The sequence below is a fragment of the Pygocentrus nattereri genome, chromosome 25, assembly GCF_015220715.1.
Source record: "Pygocentrus nattereri isolate fPygNat1 chromosome 25, fPygNat1.pri, whole genome shotgun sequence".
In the NCBI taxonomy this organism is placed as follows: domain Eukaryota; kingdom Metazoa; phylum Chordata; class Actinopteri; order Characiformes; family Serrasalmidae; genus Pygocentrus; species Pygocentrus nattereri.
This window is the reverse complement of record NC_051235.1, coordinates 33,842,133-33,861,508: the sequence shown is the minus strand read 5'-3', so window position 1 is coordinate 33,861,508 and position 19,376 is coordinate 33,842,133. Positions and strand designations below refer to the sequence as shown.

The 19,376-nt window shown below is 41.3% G+C and overlaps 1 protein-coding gene across 3 annotated transcripts; it reads right to left on the bottom strand.

The window, feature by feature from the left end:
* Positions 1-5,115: 5,115 nt before the first annotated feature.
* On the bottom strand, positions 5,116-18,364 carry LOC119262440. 3 transcript variants are annotated; one of them, XM_037534413.1, is made up of 16 exons: positions 18,286-18,364; positions 17,241-17,349; positions 16,552-16,714; positions 16,233-16,425; positions 15,720-15,815; positions 15,289-15,396; positions 14,555-14,662; positions 13,819-13,926; positions 13,084-13,191; positions 12,349-12,456; positions 11,618-11,719; positions 11,044-11,112; positions 8,740-10,747; positions 8,579-8,653; positions 7,835-7,972; positions 5,116-5,462 (listed from the first exon to the last, which is right to left on the bottom strand). In XM_037534413.1, the coding sequence occupies exons 2-16, from the start codon at positions 17,341-17,343 to the stop codon at positions 5,245-5,247; spliced, it is 3,705 nt and encodes a 1,234-aa protein (XP_037390310.1). In that variant the 5' UTR covers positions 17,344-17,349; positions 18,286-18,364; the 3' UTR covers positions 5,116-5,244. The 3 variants fall into 3 exon arrangements, with proteins under 3 accessions (XP_037390310.1, XP_037390311.1, XP_037390312.1); XM_037534414.1 differs by lacking the exon at positions 14,555-14,662; XM_037534415.1 differs by lacking the exons at positions 12,349-12,456; positions 13,084-13,191; positions 13,819-13,926; positions 14,555-14,662.
* Between the last annotated feature and the right edge of the window lie 1,012 nt (positions 18,365-19,376).

The following is a 19,376-nucleotide window of genomic DNA, read 5'->3' as shown; positions in this document are numbered from 1 at the left end:
GTGTTTACAGCCATACACACACACACTCACACACACACACACACACACACACACACACACACACACACACACACACACACACAGCGCCATACACACACACTCACACACACACAGCGCCGCCAGAGTGTTTACAGCCATACACACACACACACCCAGCGCCGGCAGAGTGTTTACAGCCATACACACACACAAACACTCGCACACACACAGCGCCGGCAGAGTGTTTACAGCCATACACACACACACACACACACACACTCGCACACACAGCGCCGGCAGAGTGTTTACAGCCATACACACACACTCACACACACACAGCGCCGGCAGAGTGTTTACAGCCATACACACACACACTCACTCACACACACACACACACACACACACACAGCGCCATACACACACACACTCACACACACACACAGCGCCGGCAGAGTGTTTACAGCCATACACACACACACTCACACACACACACACACAGCGCCGGCAGAGTGTTTACAGCCATACACACTCACACACACACACACAGCGCCGGCAGAGTGTTTACAGCCATACACACACACACACACAGTGCCGGCAGAGTGTTTACAGCCATACACACACACACACACTCGCACACACACAGCGCCGGCAGAGTGTTTACAGCCATACACACTCACACACACACACACAGCGCCGGCAGAGTGTTTACAGCCATATACACACACACACTCACACACACACACACAGCGCCGGCAGAGTGTTTACAGCCATACACACACACACACTCACACACACACAGCGCCAGCAGAGTGTTTACAGCCAAACACACACACTCACACACACAGCGCTGGCAGAGTGTTTACAGCCATACACACACACACACACACACACACAGCGCCGGCAGAGTGTTTACAGCCATACACACACACACACACACACACAGCGCCGGCAGAGTGTTTACAGCCATACACACACACACACACACACACTCGCACACACAGCGCCGGCAGAGTGTTTACAGCCATACACACACACACACACACAGCGCCAGCAGAGTGTTTACAGCCATACACACACACACACACACACAGCGCCGGCAGAGTGTTTACAGCCACACACACACACTCGCGCACACACACACACACTCGCACACACAGTGCCGGCAGAGTGTTTACAGCCATACACACACACACACACCACACACACACACACAGCACCGGCAGAGTGTTTACAGCCATACACACACACACTCACACACACACACACACACACACACACAGCGCCGGCAGAGTGTTTACAGCCATACACACACACACTCACACACACACACACACACACACACACACACACACACACAGCGCCATACACACACACTCACACACGCACAGCGCCGCCAGAGTGTTTACAGCCATACACACACACACACACAGCGCCGGCAGAGTGTTTACAGCCATACACACACACACACACTCGCACACACACAGCGCCGGCAGAGTGTTTACAGCCATACACACTCACACACACACACACAGCGCCGGCAGAGTGTTTACAGCCATACACACACACACACACACACACTCGCACACACAGCGCCGGCAGAGTGTTTACAGCCATACACACACACTCACACACACACAGCGCCGGCAGAGTGTTTACAGCCATACACACACACACTCACTCACACACACACACACACACACAGCGCCATACACACACACACTCACACACACACAGCGCCGGCAGAGTGTTTACAGCCATACACACACACACTCACACACACACACACAGCGCCGGCAGAGTGTTTACAGCCATACACACTCACACACACACACACAGCGCCGGCAGAGTGTTTACAGCCATACACACACACACACAGTGCCGGCAGAGTGTTTACAGCCATACACACACACACACACTCGCACACACACAGCGCCGGCAGAGTGTTTACAGCCATACACACTCACACACACAGCGCCGGCAGAGTGTTTACAGCCATACACACACACACACACACAGCGCCAGCAGAGTGTTTACAGCCATACACACACACACACACACACAGCGCCGGCAGAGTGTTTACAGCCATACACACACACACACACACACAGCGCCGGCAGAGTGTTTACAGCCACACACACACACTCGCGCACACAGCGCCGGCAGAGTGTTTACAGCCACACACACACACTCGCGCACACACACACACACTCGCACACACAGTGCCGGCAGAGTGTTTACAGCCATACACACACACACACACACACACACACACAGCACCGGCAGAGTGTTTACAGCCATACACACACACACTCACACACACACACACACACACACACACACACACACACACACAGCGCCGGCAGAGTGTTTACAGCCATACACACACACACTCACACACACACACACACACACACACACACACACACACACACACACACACACACACACAGCGCCATACACACACACTCACACACACACAGCGCCGCCAGAGTGTTTACAGCCATACACACACACACACCCAGCGCCGGCAGAGTGTTTACAGCCATACACACACACACACACTCGCACACACACAGCGCCGGCAGAGTGTTTACAGCCATACACACTCACACACACACACACAGCGCCGGCAGAGTGTTTACAGCCATACACACACACACACACACACACACATACTGGTTTCCATGTTGGATGGGGACCAACTTTCTGACCATCATTTGCGGGGACCACCCTTTCTAAAGGTCCTAGACATTTGAAAAAAATCAGGAACACTAACCGCATCATTCTAAGCCTATACACGACTTAAAACATCCGAAACGATGAAGTAATGTTTTCCCCATGCTATATGGGGACTTATGAAAAATCTAGTGAACATGGCTGATGGGGACAAAATTTACATATTATTTGCATAATTCACACAAATTCCCATTTGATTTGTGGGGACCTCAAAAAAAACATAAGTGTATTACTAATGAAAAATTACATTAATTTAAATAAAGTAAATACTCCAAAATTGCATTTGTTAAAAAAAGGTTTAATCTATAGCTAAGAATTAAAAGACAGCAGTAGTACACCAATAACAGCTCAAGTTCTAAAATATAGCTTAGCTGTTCACAATGTAGGTAAGTAGCATGAGGCCTGCAAATGGTGCTAGTGATGCAAAGCATTACACATACCTATAACAACTAGTGCTGTGCATGTTGTCCATCTTCATAACAGCAGAATTTATGTTTGAATGACTGATATTCCTAGTTTTGATAGGAATATCAGTGTGATTAAAGTGAATATTAACAGATGAAGCAGTGAAAGTATATTTCTATTCACACACAAAGCACTGAAAGTGCAGTTATTAATGTCTGAATATTTTATATCATACAAAAACGCGACCATGACAGAGAAGTGGCTTGGAAAATGGATGGATGGACAACAACTCAAACCTTTAATCCCTTCTGCTTTTCACTGTTAGAGCTACTCTTTCTTTAATTCTCATACAGTCATAACTCATTTTTTTCAAATATATTTTTAACCACTCAACCACCCAACATCAGCTAACTACTACCTGTTCACCTCACACTTCTTATCACTAAAGGGGAACTGTCATGGCCCTCTACACCCTCAGAGAGGACCTAAGATATTCTAAATACAGGGGGTCCTCGACTTACGACGTTGATCCGTTCCTATGTCGCGTCGTAAACCGATTTTCGGTGTAAGTCGGAACATACGTACATACTGTACGTAAATAACATACTGTAAGCACTTATCAAAACTAAAATGGCGTACAATGCGACTGGGGTGACGCCGTCCTCCTCGGTCCTGAGCCGCGTAACCGTGTATTCTTTCGCTGCGCACACCAAACACGAAGTTCGCGTTACGACGTTTACGACGCAAAACCACTTAAGTCAAAACAAGGCTTTATACAGTAAATGGGAGACGTGTCGTAACCACGAAACATTGTAACTCGGGACTGACGTAACCCGAGGACCTCCTGTATGCTTTAAAATTGAGCAGTTCTAATTTTATCTGATCATCTTCTGGCAAGCAACATCTAAACAAATACAAATCAGAGCAAAAAAATCAGCAAGCCTATTCAGTTTGTATTGGAATTTGAAGTGTCAAATTAAAGAAGCCCCTTTGTCAATCTGCTCGGCTGTGTGCGTGCTGTTGTGATATGAACACTTGTATGAAATGTTGGTTTTGTGTGGTATAAGGTCGTGACTGTCAGGCATTTTGAATTCCAGCCCATCATTTCCATATTCCTCTGGAGTGCACACAGAACTTGTATGATGCACACTGCTTAAGAAATTAGCTGTTTAGTTCAGGTGATAATCCTCTCTGTGCTATTTGCTCGTTGCAATTCTGAAGCTGAACTATCATTTTAATTTTTGTTTCTTAACTTTTGCAGCACTTTTGGAGAGGACACCGTAAACGAGACTGTTTTTTTTTTTCTTCAGATGTGGGAAGGGGGGTCAGAGAGCCGAAATTTGAGTCATAGTTTGCTACTGTTTATCACTGTAATACAACTATTATTGCTATCTACTAATTGAACCTGAAGCTCATTGAAGACATTACACACATCTAAATTGCAGAATTAAAATTTTAATAAGTTCAATTTCACTTTTTGCCCAACTTTTTTCAAAGGCGTTCCGCATACAAAAAGAAAAAAAAACAAATAAAATCTTTAGACATAACATGACCACATGTCCTTGTTTCTACACTCATTGTCTATTTTATCAGCTCCACTTACTGTATAGCTGCAGTCCATCTGTTTCTCTGATACTCTGTTACCCCCTTTTACCCTGTTCTTCAGGGGTCAGGACGCCATCTACCCTCACATAGCAGGTCAGTGTTACTGCAGTGCTGAGAATGATCCACCACCCAAACAGTACCTGCTCTGTGAGGGTCCATGGGGGTCCTGACCACTGAAGAACAGGGTAACAGAGTATCAGAGAAACAGATGGACTACAGTCTGTAACTGTAGAACTACAGAGTGGAACTATACAGTAAGTGGAGCTGATAAAGTGGACAGTGAGTGTAGAAACGAGGAGGTGGTCAGAATGTTATGCCTGATTGGTGCAAATGATTCTTTTCTAAAAACATTTGCCAATAAACATTTAGCATTTTTTGCTATTTTTTTTCACTTCAGAACAAAATAACAAAATGTGGAAATGCTTTTAAAACAACAGGAAATAAGCTCCACCTTTTTGCTGAAATATGAGAAACAAAAATGACCATACCGTAGAGTTGGTAATCTTCACATTATGTATGCTACAGTTTCTTTTTGTAGGCCGTAATGCGATTGTAAACATAGAACTTCAGGTTCTGCCAGTCCCGGTTTTTAAGAGCTTCTGGTTCAGCCCTTAAGCACCTCTCACAGTCACTCTTTGCTGGTACAGTGCAAGCTGTTATGAATCGATTCATGTGCCTTTCCACCGCCTGCACCTCTGTCTGCTTCCAGGGTCTTTTCTTCTTCTGGGTAGCTTTACCTGAAAGCGGTCAGAAAAAACAAATCTGTAATTGAAAGGATAAGGAAGATTCTGAGCTGGAATTCTGATCTGAAGTTTTAATCCTATATCAGTACATATGTAAGCCTCTAAAATACAGTGCTACAGCACAGTACAGTATCAACTTTAGCTTTGTTAAAAATGATTTCAGGTGATATTAAAGTTACTTCATGTTGTGTTGCTTTTACAGTATAAGTAATACTGCAAGTACAAGTAATACTATGCATCCATCCACTCATTAAACTGCTTGAGCCTCTGTGAACATCCAGCACTGGCAGTTGGTATAGGGGCTAGTTATTGCTAATATTTTAAGTATTAGAACAGTTACTGTTACGAGTCCCATTTCAAGCACCTAGAAGACTCTACCAATGATTCAAGTAACCCCACCAACAACTACAGATGGATTTCTGAGCACTGTGATCTTGAGATCCATGTGCATACAGAACAGAACCACTTAAAGCAGTTGGGCACAACAATTCGGCAGCAAAGTGTTCAAACCATAAAGGTATTTATGGAAACATCTTAAAAGGGAAACAATAAAAAACAAAAACAGCATTAGCTGACTTAGTATGGATTTTATTAAGTAGGTGAATGCTTTTGCCCAGAAATTGGTGAGCACATAAATACACTATATTGCCAAAAGCATTTGGTCATCTGCCTTCACATGCATATGAACTTGAGTTACAGCCCATTCTGAATCCATAGGGTTTAATATGATCTCGGCCCACCCTTTGCAGCTATAACAGCTTCAACTCTTCTGGGAAGGCTTTCCACAAGGGTTAGGAGGGTGTTTATGGGAATTTCTGACAGGTCCCCGTTCTTCCAGAAGCACATTTGTGAGGTCAGACACTGATGTTGGACGAGAAGGCCTGGCTCGCAGTCTCCGCTCTACTTCATCCCAAAGGTGTTCTATCAGGTTGACGTCAGGACTCTGTGCAGGCCAGTCAGGTTCTTCCACAACAAACTTGCTCATCCATGTCTTTAGGGACCTTGCTTTGTGCACTGGGGCCGTCCTCAAAACTGTTCCCACAAAGTTGGAAGCATGAAATCTCTTGGTGCTGAAGCATTAAGAGTTCCTTTCCCTGGAACTGAGGGGCCAAGCCCAACTCCTGAAAAACAACCCCACACCATGATCCCCCCTCCACCAAACTTTACACTTGGCACAATGCAGCCAGACAAGCACTGTTGTCCTGGCAACTGCCAAACCCAGACTCGTCCATCGGAGCACTACGCACCTCAGCATCCGCTGACCCTGCTCTGTAATTTTACGTGGCCGACCACTTCGTGGCTAAGTTGCTGTCGTTCCCAGTCACTTCCGGTTAGTTATAATATCACTGACAGTTGACTGTGGAATATTTAGCAGTGAGCAAATTTTACGACTGGACTTGCTGCACAGGTGGCGTCCGATCACGGTACCACACTGGAATTCACTGAGCTCCTGAGAGCGACCCATTCTTTCACTAATGTCTGTAGAAGCAGTCTGCAGGCCTAGGGGCTCGGCTTTATACACCTGTGGCCATGGAAGTGACTGGAACACCTGAATTCAATGATTGGATTGGTGACTGAATACTTTTGGCAATATAGTGTACCTGGTTAAAGAACTCCCTCTGTTACTGTGTTAATGATTGGTTTAATGAGTGAGCAACAGTTTGTGAAATCTGTAAATTGCTGTACTGCTCATTTTTTAGCCTTTACAGAGAAAAGTAACAAAAATTTAAATAGCACAGATTTTTAATTTTTCAGTGACAAAATTACTGGGGATGCATCAATAACACAATAATATAATCAATAACATTGTACCAGCCGATACCATGCTCATTAACTTGTACTTGACCTCAAAAAAATTTACTGTTATCAAAATCCAATACCAGCTGATACCTTGTGGCATAAGCCAAGTGTGCACTGCTGCACAAATGAACAAATGACACCAGCTGGCAGTGAAGGAGGTTCTGCTCTCACAGAGAAAAGTTGCAGACTCCATGAGAGTCAGACCAAAATCCGTCTGTAACCTTAAGCGTTCCTCCTTGGCAGATTCCCACCAGACATAAACTCAGATGCACATGCAGTCATTCTCTCTAAGAACTAAACAATTCTAAGGAGGTTATGGTGTTGTATGGCAAAATCAGTATTGGCAAGTACTAAGAAACATGTACTTTTGCTAAGTCTGGAAAAAAATGGTATTGATGCACCAATAAAATTACAAGCAGATGTCAGGTGGTCAGTGATTCAAAGGTGGGCAGTCTTTTTATATTCCCATGTGGCTGCCATCAGTGTTACCACAGCATTTTCTAGTTTAATTCATACACTGACAGTATGTCTCTAACATACAAAATAAAAATGTGTAAAGAGATTACCTTTGGAAGAATGCCTCATAGCACCGAATCTTGAAGGTGTCTCATCTTCATCTGATAGTCGTTTGTATTTCTTAGGTGGTGGTGGTGGCGGCATTTCATTCTTCTTGGTGGGAGAAAGTGACTCTTCTGCTGATGGCTCTATAGAAATTAATTCATAATCGAATAATTTCAAAATGCCTCAGAATGCTGACAATACATTAAGGATGTTTGAGTTATAGTTAGTGCATTTAAGTGCATTAAACCATTAAAGCATAATTGTGCAATTAAAGCATAAATTTTATAAGTATATTCATCTTCTTTTTATTATAATCAGTGTACAATAAAAAGCCACGACAAAAAGTGCCAACCGGCTCAAGTTCACTCAGTTTACCTGGGTAGTCTAGACAGCTAAAAGTGTTTAGACAAAAAACAGACCTAACCATGAAAGTATGACTGTCATGGAATTACAGTAGGTTTGATTTAAGTATCCCATTAATTATGTTTGATTTTTTTTTACATCACTGTTTTTGTTTTTTTTGTTTTTTTTACAGTCATTCCATATCCTAAAGATATGCACATTTGACAAACTATATTACACTATAATGACAACAAATCATTGTCATTATCCATTAGTTAGCTAAATAACTATATAATAATAGCTGAAACTCCTATGTGTTGGGACTTACAATAAAAAGCAAGAAATTAAGTTTATCACGATAGTGGCAAAATATACTGTTTCAACAGTAATTTACTGACAAAACATACCATCAACAGTAGATGTTGATGATGAACGCTTTTCCTCCTGTGCACTCGTGTCTTCATCACTGTCCAGAATTTTTTCTGTGAGACATATACAAAGTATAGCTTAACAATGTGATTAAACAAAAAGGAATAGAGAATAAACAAATGAAAGTCAAATAACTCACCATCTGGATCTATCCCAATTTCATCCAAGTTCTTGCCATGAAACTCTGCTAATCTTCCTTGCTCCAGTGCCATTAGAACTTTGCTGATCTTGGCGAGCTGCAGCGTCTTCTCAGGTAGTCGATAGAACTCACGATGGATTCTTATATCATGTCCAAGAAAATTGGCAAGCTGATCCATCTCTGTATCTGTCATGTTCAGGACTGTTGAAAGGGTTGCAGCATGCTTTCGCAGTCTGGTAGATGTTAGCGACTCGGGGCACCTTGCACCACATGCCTTTGCAAAGCCACGAATGCAGTCTGAACCTCGGAAATGTGTCATAGCTTCTGGTCTTGCAAACATATAACCATTGTCCTTTAGAACCCCACAAGCCTCTCTCTGCTTAACAAGGAGTTCTAACGCACCCAGCATTTTTGGAGTCAGAAGAATTGGAACCGGGCGACCGCGTTTTCCTCTAATAACAATCCTTGAGAAGTGTCTGCAGAGTTTTTTTTCCACTTCAGAGAGCGCCCAGTCCACATCCACATGTGGGTCAGAAGTGTCTCTTGATGAAAATGCAGATAAGGGCATGCTTGCCACCTCTCCTTCCCTGCGCCGGTTAAAAAGTATGATCTGGGCCAGACACACCTTTGCCAGCTCCATCCAGGCCTTTGTAGAGGGACTTTCAGAGAGTGAATTGTACCACTCATCTTGCACTTGAGTGAGATATGCATGCATTTTTTGGACATCTTCGGTAAAGGGCATGACAGTAGGCACATTCCACTTTGCTTCCCTGATGTTCCTCAAAGCTGTAGCCGAGATCAGTTCATTCCACTTTTCCTGATGAACATCCTGAAACTCACTGGCATTCTTCACAAGTTTGTCATTGTTTGAGATTAATCCCTGAGCTTTTAAGAGTTTGCTTACTTTAACCAGGGTATTCCCAAGTTTGTTTGCTAGTGATGGAATCAAAAACTTATTTGTTTCACTGTCATACCCACATGTCAACTTGACAGCTTTGACAGTCTCCATGTACTTCTTTGGATTTATGAGGTCTTCCATTTTTTTTAAGGTGGTGACTTTTCTAGCATTGCGAATCAGCCTTCCCATTTCTCGCATCTTCTCTCGCACAGACTGTTGATTTTTGGCTGATGTTCCACCTTTGTTTAACAAGTGCTGCCCAACATCAATAATGACTTGGTCATTTTTTACTATATCTGTAATTGGGTCAGGATTCATGGCACTGATTACTCCCCACAGTTGTTTACTAATAGTTGAAGGTACAGGCCCTGTGTATGTACACATGGACTGAACACGGTTCTTTCCTGGTTTGGGGGCAACCGATCCAGGTCGAAGTCTACAACTGCGCACATGTCGCCATAGCACCCTTCTTGTAAAAAGTCCTTGACAGTATGCACAGTGCATGAAGTCATTTCCTTGCACTTCTTTAGGTGGACGTTTAAATGGCACTAGTTTTCCCTTTCCTGACTCCATGACAGCAGCATTGTGAGCATAGTTTCCTCGGTTGCGAATGTAGTTTAGATGGGTTTTTCTCTCCTTGGAACCCTTTGGAAAGCTTAAAGCTTTAGCCACATCAGATTTATCTTGGTGTGCATGTTCAAGATGCCTTGCCATCTTAGCATAAGGGATACAGCAATACAAGCAATACTGTCTCTTGTTGTACACTCTCTTCCCACCTTTTTTTGTGCATGCACCAACAACAATGCTGTCATTTACATTCTGACTTGAACATGGTTCTTCATCTGATCCAGACACTTCAGATGTAAGTCTGTGCCTATCAGAGATCATTTTGTCTGAAGTTGTGGAGTCACAGACAGGGGAACTCACTGAGCCATAGACATCCAGTAAATCATCATGAGACTTATATTTTGGTTTAAGGCTATCATCACTGTCCCTTTCAGAAGTAGTATCTGGAATGTAATTATCTGAACTGTCTGGTGTAGAATCATCTTCACCCTCTGATGTAGAATCATACAGTTCATCAGAATTTTCAAGATCTGTGTCTTTTATCTAAAAAACAAAAATAATGAGAAATCTGTAAATCTGCAACAATTAGTTAAACAGTTTATCAGTAAATTGACAAGTAAATCAGCAACTATTCTGACAATTGTATAAGGGTTGATTTTTTACTTCTTGTACAAAAAAAAGTACTGCATGGATTTTCACTGTTTGTTGGTATTTTACAGACCAAATGATTTATCAATGAATAATTCAACACACTGAATAACTGATCATGAAAAAGGTTGTTGTTTGAAGTTGTAAATACAACCTCAGATCTTCGTTTTGCCACTTAATTGAAAACTTACTATGACACTCTTAGTCCGTCTCAGTCTTGGTACAAAAACTTCATTTTTGTTTTCAAAACATGTCACAATCTGTTAATGAAACAAACAAAATAAATAACATTTAACACCATTATTTGGAGAGACACATACACACATATTACTTGAAAAAAAATGAACAAAGAAAAACATCAAATTCATAACAGAATATTTCTTCTTGTCCAATCAAGCTCTGCATTCATACATGTTAAACAAAATAACCTTTCTGAGAATATTTCACACTATATGCTAAAGTTCCTTGTGGGAACCAGTCCAATTTTTCAAACACACTATCTGCTCACACTCTGACTGAAGGTGTGTTGCGGGGACGTCGTGAGTGTCCAGAATAGAATGACAATTAACCAAGATAAAAATCCCTGTGAAAGTTCAAATCTGCTGGAAAAGTTCCAATACCACTCATAACATTAAGCTGTGCGCAGGTATACTGACTCAAACTAGATCACAGTTACAATTAAATGCCTTTTTCCTTTTAGATGCTTAAAATAACAAAACAACAAAAAAGTGACAAGGACAGACTGGAGAATTCAATCTACAGTACCTGTTGAGGAGTGTTGGCTGGACCAGTAGCATCATCCATCTCTGACAGGAGACAAGGATGGGAGTTGCACGCCGCCATAGTATTAACTTTAATGCAGCATGTCTGTAAATGGAAATTTCATATTAAATGCTATTTTAGAAAATGAAAATATAGAAAAAAAAAAAATCTGATGAAAATGCTGCGTGACATGAAAAAAGACTTATTACTTCTTCAGACAAAATCTCTACAATGAGATGCATGGCAACATACACCAGACTTCAGAGAAAAAAAAGTAAAACAAAGAATTTCTTTATGTCAAGCCAAGACCTGTCTACCCTTTACACACCAAAAATATAAGAGGCTTTGTGGGCACCTTTCACACTCTATGCTAAAGTTCCTTGTGGGGACCAGTTTTTATCCAAGTTTTCAAACGCTGTTTCGATCCATTCAAACACACCTTCTGCTGACACACTGACTGAAGGTGTGTTGTGGGGACATCGTGAGTCTCCAGAATAGGGTGATAATTAACCAAGATAAAAATCCCTGTGAAAGTTCAAATCTGCTCTACCTGTCCCACTACCACTAAGCTACTGTAAGCACATCATTAAACTGTGTTCGGGTCTACTGACTCACACTAGATAACAGTCTAAATAAATTTCTTCCTCCTTTTAGGTGCTAAAAATAACAAAACTAAAAAAACTTGACAAAGAAAGACTGTAGAGGTCAAATTGAAGCTATGATCATGAATGTACCTGTTGAGTAGTGTTGGTTGGACCAGTAGCATCATCCATCTGAGTCTTTGAAAGGTGGGAAGGACGGGAGTCGTGCGCTACCATAGCATTATCTGTAACGCTGCTTATCTGTAAATGCATATTTCATAAAGACACTATTTTAGAAAACTAAAATATAGAAACAAAAATCAATCTGATGAAAATACTGTATGACAGACAAAAAGACTAACTACTTCTTCAGACAAAATCTCTTAGAGGAGATGCATGGCAACATACACCAGACTTCAGAGAAAAAAAAAGTCAAATCATAAAAAATTTCTTTCTGCCCAGCCAAGCTCTGACCACCTTTACACACCCTAAACAGGTTTTATGGGCACCTTTCACACTCTATGCTAAAGTTACTTGTGGGGACCAGTTTTTATCCAAGTTTTCAAACGCTGTTTCGATCCATTCAAACACACCTTCTGCTCACACACTGACTGAAGGTGTGTTGTGGGGACATCGTGAGCGTCCAGAATAGAGTGATAATTAACCAAGATAAAAATCCCTGTGAAAGTTCAAATCTGCTCTACCTGTCCCACTACCACTAAGCTACTGTATGCACATCATTAAACTGTGTTCGGGTTTACTGACTCACACTAGATCACAGTCTAAATAAATTTCTTCCTCCTTTTCGATGCTTAAAATAACAAAACTAAAAAAACTTGACAAAGAAAGACTGTAGAGGTCAAATTGAAGCTATGAACATGAATGTACCTGTTGAGTAGTGTTGGTTGGACCAGTAGCATCATCCATCTGAGACTTTGAAAGGCGGGAAGGACGGGAGTCGTGCGCTACCATAGCATTATCTGTAATGCTGCTTATCTGTAAATGGATATTTCATAAAGACACTATTTTAGAAAACTAAAACATAGGAAAAAAGGTCAATCTGATGAAAATACTGTATGACAGACAAAAACACTGACTGCCTCTTCAGACAAAATCTCTTAGAGGAGATGCATGGCAACATACACCAGACTTCAGAGAAAAAAAAAGTAAAATAATAAAAAATTTCTTTCTGCCCAGCCAAGCTCTGACCACCTTTACACACCCTAAACAGGTTTTATGGGCACCTTTCACACTCTATGCAAAAGTTCCTTGTGGGGACCAGTTTTTATCCAAGTTTTCAAACGCTGTTTCGATCCATTCAAACACACCTTCTGCTCACACACTGACTGAAGGTGTGTTGTGGGGACATCGTGAGCGTCCAGAATAGAGTGATAATTAACCAAGATAAAAATCCCTGTGAAAGCTCAAATCTGCTCTACCTGTCCCACTACCACTAAGCTACTGTATGCACATCATTAAACTGTGTTCGGGTCTACTGACTCACACTAGATCACAGTCAAAATGAATTTCTTCCTCCTTTTAGGTGCTAAAAATAACAAAACTAAAAAAACTTGACAAAGAAAGACTGTAGAGGTCAAATTGAAGCTATGATCATGAATGTACCTGTTGAGTAGTGCTGGTTGGACCAGTAGCATCATCCATCTGAGTCTTTGAAAGGTGGGAAGGACGGGAGTCGTGCGCTACCATAGCATTATCTGTAACGCTGCTTATCTGTAAATGCATATTTCATAAAGACACTATTTTAGAAAACTAAAACATAGGAAAAAAGGTCAATCTGATGAAAATACTGTATGACAGACAAAAACACTGACTGCCTCTTCAGACAAAATCTCTTAGAGGAGATGCATGGCAACATACACCAGACTTCAGAGAAAAAAAAAGTAAAATCATAAAAAATTTCTTTCTGCCCAGCCAAGCTCTGACCATCTTTACACACCCTAAACAGGTTTTATGGGCACCTTTCACACTCTATGCTAAAGTTACTTGTGGGGACCAGTTTTTATCCAAGTTTTCAAACGCTGTTTCGATCCATTCAAACACACCTTCTGCTGACACACTGACTGAAGGTGTGTTGTGGGGACGTCGTGAGCGTCCAGAATAGAGTGATAATTAACCAAGATTAAAATCCCTGTGAAAGTTCAAATCTGCTCTACCTGTCCCACTACCACTAAGCTACTGTAAGCACATCATTAAACTGTGTTCGGGTCTACTGACTCACACTAGATAACAGTCTAAATAAATTTCTTCCTCCTTTTAGGTGCTAAAAATAACAAAACTAAAAAAACCGTGACAAAGAAAGACTGTAAAACTCTATACGGAGCTATGAACATGAATGTACCTGTTGAGTAGTGTTAGTTGGACCAGTAGCATCATCCATTTGAGTCTTTGACAGGAGGGAAGGACGGGAGTCGTGCGCTACCATAGCATTATCTGTAACGCTGCTTATCTGTAAATGCATATTTCATAAAGACACTATTTTAGAAAACTAAAACATAGAAAAAAAGGTCAATCTGATGAAAATACTGTATGACAGACAAAAACACTGACTGCCTCTTCAGACAAAATCTCTTAGAGGAGATGCATGGCAACATACACCAGACTTCAGAGAAAAAAAAAGTAAAATAAAAAAAAATTTCTTTCTGCCCAGCCAAGCTCTGACCACCTTTACACACCCTAAACAGGTTTTTGGGCACCTTTCACACTCTATGCTAAAGTTCCTTGTGGGGACCAGTTTTTATCCAAGTTTTCAAACGCTGTTTCGATCCATTCAAACACACCTTCTGCTGACACACTGACTGAAGGTGTGTTGTGGGGACGTCGTGAGTGTCCAGAATAGAGTGATAATTAACCAAGATTAAAATCCCTGTGAAAGTTCAAATCTGCTCTACCTGTCCCACTACCACTAAGCTACTGGACATACAACATTAAATTGTGTTTGGGTCTACTGCCTCACACTAGATCACAGTCTAAATAAATTTCTTCCTCCTTTTCGATGCTTAAAATAACAAAACTAAAAAAACTTGACAAAGAAAGACTGTAGAGGTCAAATTGAAGCTATGAACGTGAATGTACCTGTTGAGTAGTGTTGGTTGGACCAGTAGCATCATCCATCTGAGACTTTGAGAGGAGGGTCCGTCCGAAGTTGCATGCCGCCATAGTATCAGCTTGTATGCTGCTTATCTATAAAGGCAGTTTTTAGTGATATGCTTCTGTTTCTGTTTACATTTACATTTATGGCATTTGGCTGATGCTCTTATCCAGAGCGACTTAAAATTCAACCCTAACCCTAACCCATTTGATCATTTTACACAAGTAGGCGAAGGCAGTGTTAGAAGTCTTGCCCAAGGACTCTTATTGGTATAGTGTAGGGTGTTTACCCAGGCGGGGACTGAACCCTAGTCTACAGCATAGAAGGCAGAGGTGTTAACCACTACACTAACCAACCACACTGTTTTACATAATCTGTATGCAATTAAACATTTGATTTAAAATTGTTATTATACCTGCTGAGTTTTCACATTATGTTCATCCCCAGTCTTTAAATGGAAGGGATGGTTGGAGTTCTCTACATTTGCATCATTAGCTGTTTCTTCACCCACCTGCAACATTTTTAATAAGAATTAGTTATAAAGCAGAAATCCGATTCCTGTCTAACTCATGCAGATCCAGAGTTTCACCATTATCTGATTATTCAAGACTATGTAAACACATTGAATTAGATACTGACACAATCTGATTTTCTGCAATTATCAGATTATTAAATGTACACAAAGTGAATCAGTTACTGACACAGTCTGTTATTCTGCAGTTATCAGATTATTAAGTGCATGTAAACACACTCACTAATCTAAAATAATTGGTATTTTGATTGGTATTTTGTTATGCAGATTTTTTTCTCAAAGTAATAGAGACAAACATATTTCTAATTTATTCAAACTATAATTCAAGCACAAGGTTATTTAATACATTCTGAAACACTGATAGCCGTTCTGTTTACTGTGTACTGTGCAACATACCTTTGTTCTCCACGGGCAATCTTCACCTCCATAGTCATAAGTTACTTCTTCTCCTTCTTTGATGTCATTCAAGGCAAACAAACAAAGGTGGGGTTTTCCATTCACGTCAATTTTTTTCATCCTACAGTTTGGATGTTGGTGTTCGTCATTAACTAGCCGTCCAAATGATCCATCTTCTCTAGCGGCATCAATACTTATAAAGATGGAAACATAAAAAAGGGCTTACACAATATATTACACCAAAATTAGAGTATCACTTAGTTTAGCGTAGTATAGTTCAGTATAAGGAGTGTAGTTTAGGAACAACTTGAAATCTTACCACCATGTTTTCCCTCTCCACTTAAACGCAAACATAAATGCAGCACATGACGGGTGGTAAAGTTTTCTTCTTCTCTGGGATTCTGCATCATTTATCATATCTCCTCTATATTCAACAACAAAATCTCCTTTGCAAATTGAACCCTTTGCAAATACACCACGTCCTGTAAAACACAACAAAAACATTTTCAACAAAACAGGAAAACTTTTCTCTATTCTACCATTATTCATTTGTCTATGGTAATATGAACCACAAAAAAAAACACAAAAATTGACCTCAACAGATGGTCGCTCATTTGAGATAGACAGCAATATAGTGCCTATTTAATGTACCCTGAAGGTTTGCATCAGATGCTCATATGGGCGGTATGGGCAACAATTTATATCATGGTATAATTAAGATTACTGATGCTTTTGGTGTATATCACAGTTTAGTATATTTACATTAATGGCTACCACAAAGGACTGACTTTTACTGCAGCTCACTACACAAGAGGTGAGGGAGTCAGTGAGGTCTGCACTGTTTGTATGTTGTGTTATCTGCATTTACATGCACACTGGTATAAAAGTAATGACAAAACTAATACCTTAAAAAGAGTTTCACCTGGTAAACCACATGAACTGGTATATCACCCAACCAGTGTTAGATTAATAATTACTAACTAATAAATCTATCAGACACCACCTTACCTTTCACTGCATTGATGTATTTCACCTCTAGTCTGCATGTTTTGTCTGTCTTTGAAACAACGTGCTGAATTGCATCCTTAAGGGGACTGATACGGGGTGGCATTTCAAACTGCAGGGAAATATTTCACAAGTTAGTTATCAATGGATTTAATTAAGGATTGAGAACTTTACAATGATTACCTATATATGATTTTTAAAATTTATTTCTTATACCCAGATACTTCAACAGCAAAGGAACTGCATACTTTCAAGATTTCTCATTTTTTCAGGCCACCACCTCTGAAAAGCCTTTGAGTAACATATGAAACTCAAATATAAAACAAAAATGGGAATGTGGTAGAGTTCAGTGTAAAAACAGGTTTGTATAATCCAGCTTCTGGTTTACCATGCCCAGTGTTAAATCACTCAGGGCCAATATCTATATAAAATATAGCTGTGAAATAAACTATAATCAAGATGTTTTATTTGTTTGTTTGTTTTTAACAACCTAGTAAAGTGAATGACACCATGAAATTGGGCTGCAAAGTCAACCTGGTCTGTGCAGTAAAAAGTAGTAAAGCCTAAGACCTCGAGCTCAGTTAAATAGCTGGCCCAATGCTCTCACTTTGGTTTAGCTCGGTTTAGCTTTCAGTGCTTTGACTTTTTCCCTTCGGTTTTGTTACTTGCTGATGCTCCAACGCCGAAATATGTTGTTTTAACGTCGTAGGGCACAAACCACTTCAGCCGCGGCTGCCGGGAATGGAAGGGATTAAGAGCTTAACCGCGAGGTTGGAACTGGCTTGTGTTTCGAACTGGCCCGCTCCACCTTAAATGAAGCGGCAGTTAATGTTATAAGAACTGAGGCGCCATAATGTAATTGCTGCACCGCTTAAGGTGGAACGGCAAAATTCGAACTAGACGTTGGCGAAACGGAAGCCATCTTCAGCCCAGTTTAGCCAGGGCACGATTCTTACCACGAGAAAGGTTTATGAACGTGTTTCTCCATAACACGCAAAACTCTGCCGGGTTCGGTTCGGTACATTTCACAGAAACATTGGACACTTACTGAACACCTCTCAACGCCTCCCTGCCTGCTGACCTCTGGGCTTTAAATCACTTCTATCTGCTGAATGTACAGCTTAATGCCAGCTGTGTTAATGATGAAGGTACACGTGGCTTCAAATTAAAAGTCTGCCAACGTAACGCGCAGAGAAAAAGAAAGTTAATTGTATTACATTTCTCTATAAAGCACTCTAGGTCAAAATCTGTGGTTTTATGTGTATTCTATGAATTCACTTAAAGTCACTAAAATGTAAATGTATAATTGTGTGTTTATATACATACATACATACATACATACACACACACTATATTGCCAAAAGTATTCAGTCACCTTTGCAAATCATTGAATTGAGGTGTTCCAGTCACTTCCATGACCGCAGGTGTGTAAAGCCGAGCCCCTAGGCCTGCAGACTGCTTCTACAGACATTAGTGAAAGAATGGGTCGCTCTCAGGAGCTCAGAGAATTCCAGCGTGGTGCCGTGATCGGACGCCACCTGTGCAGCAAGTCCAGTTGTGAAATTTCCTCACTACTAAATATTCCACAGTCCACTGTCAGTGGGATTATAACAAAATGGAAGCGATTGGGAACGACAGCAACTCAGCCACGAAGTGGTCGGCCATGTAAAATGACAGAGCGGTCAGCGGATGCTGAGGGGCATAGTGCACAGAGGTCACCGACTTTCTGCAGAGTCAATCACTACAGACCTCCAAACTTCATGTGGCCTTCAGATCAGCTCAAGAACAGCGTAGAGAGCTTCATGGAATGGGTTTCCATGGCCGAGCAGCTGCATCCAAGCTTTACACCACGAAGCACAATGCAAAGCGTCCCTGTGAGGGATGGATGGGGTCGTCCACAATGCTGGTGGCTTTCCGGATACAACGTGTGATGTAGATGTCCATGATGGAGGGGAGAGAGACCCCGATGATTTTCCCAGCTGTCCTCACTATACACGGTAGGGTCTTGCAATCCGAGGTGGAGCAATTCCCAAACCATCACCTTAGTTTTGTCCACATTCAGAGACAGGTTGTTGGTTCCACACCAGTCCGTTAGCCACTGCACCTCCTCTCTGTATGCTGACTTGTCATTTTTGCTGA

What these genes read in the sequence shown, in the direction of transcription:
- LOC119262440 (XM_037534413.1), bottom strand. Translation starts at nt 17,343, where the DNA reads ATGCCACCCCGTATCAGTCCCCTTAAGGATGCAATTCAGCACGTTGTT. An exon ending in GACGGACTAAGAGTGTCATA is followed by an intron (nt 10,748 to 11,043) that starts GTAAGTTTTCAA and finishes TTTGTTTTTTAG; the next exon opens with ATAAAAGACACAGATCTTGA. An exon ending in ATCAACATCTACTGTTGATG is followed by an intron (nt 7,973 to 8,578) that starts GTATGTTTTGTC and finishes TAATTTCTATAG; the next exon opens with AGCCATCAGCAGAAGAGTCA.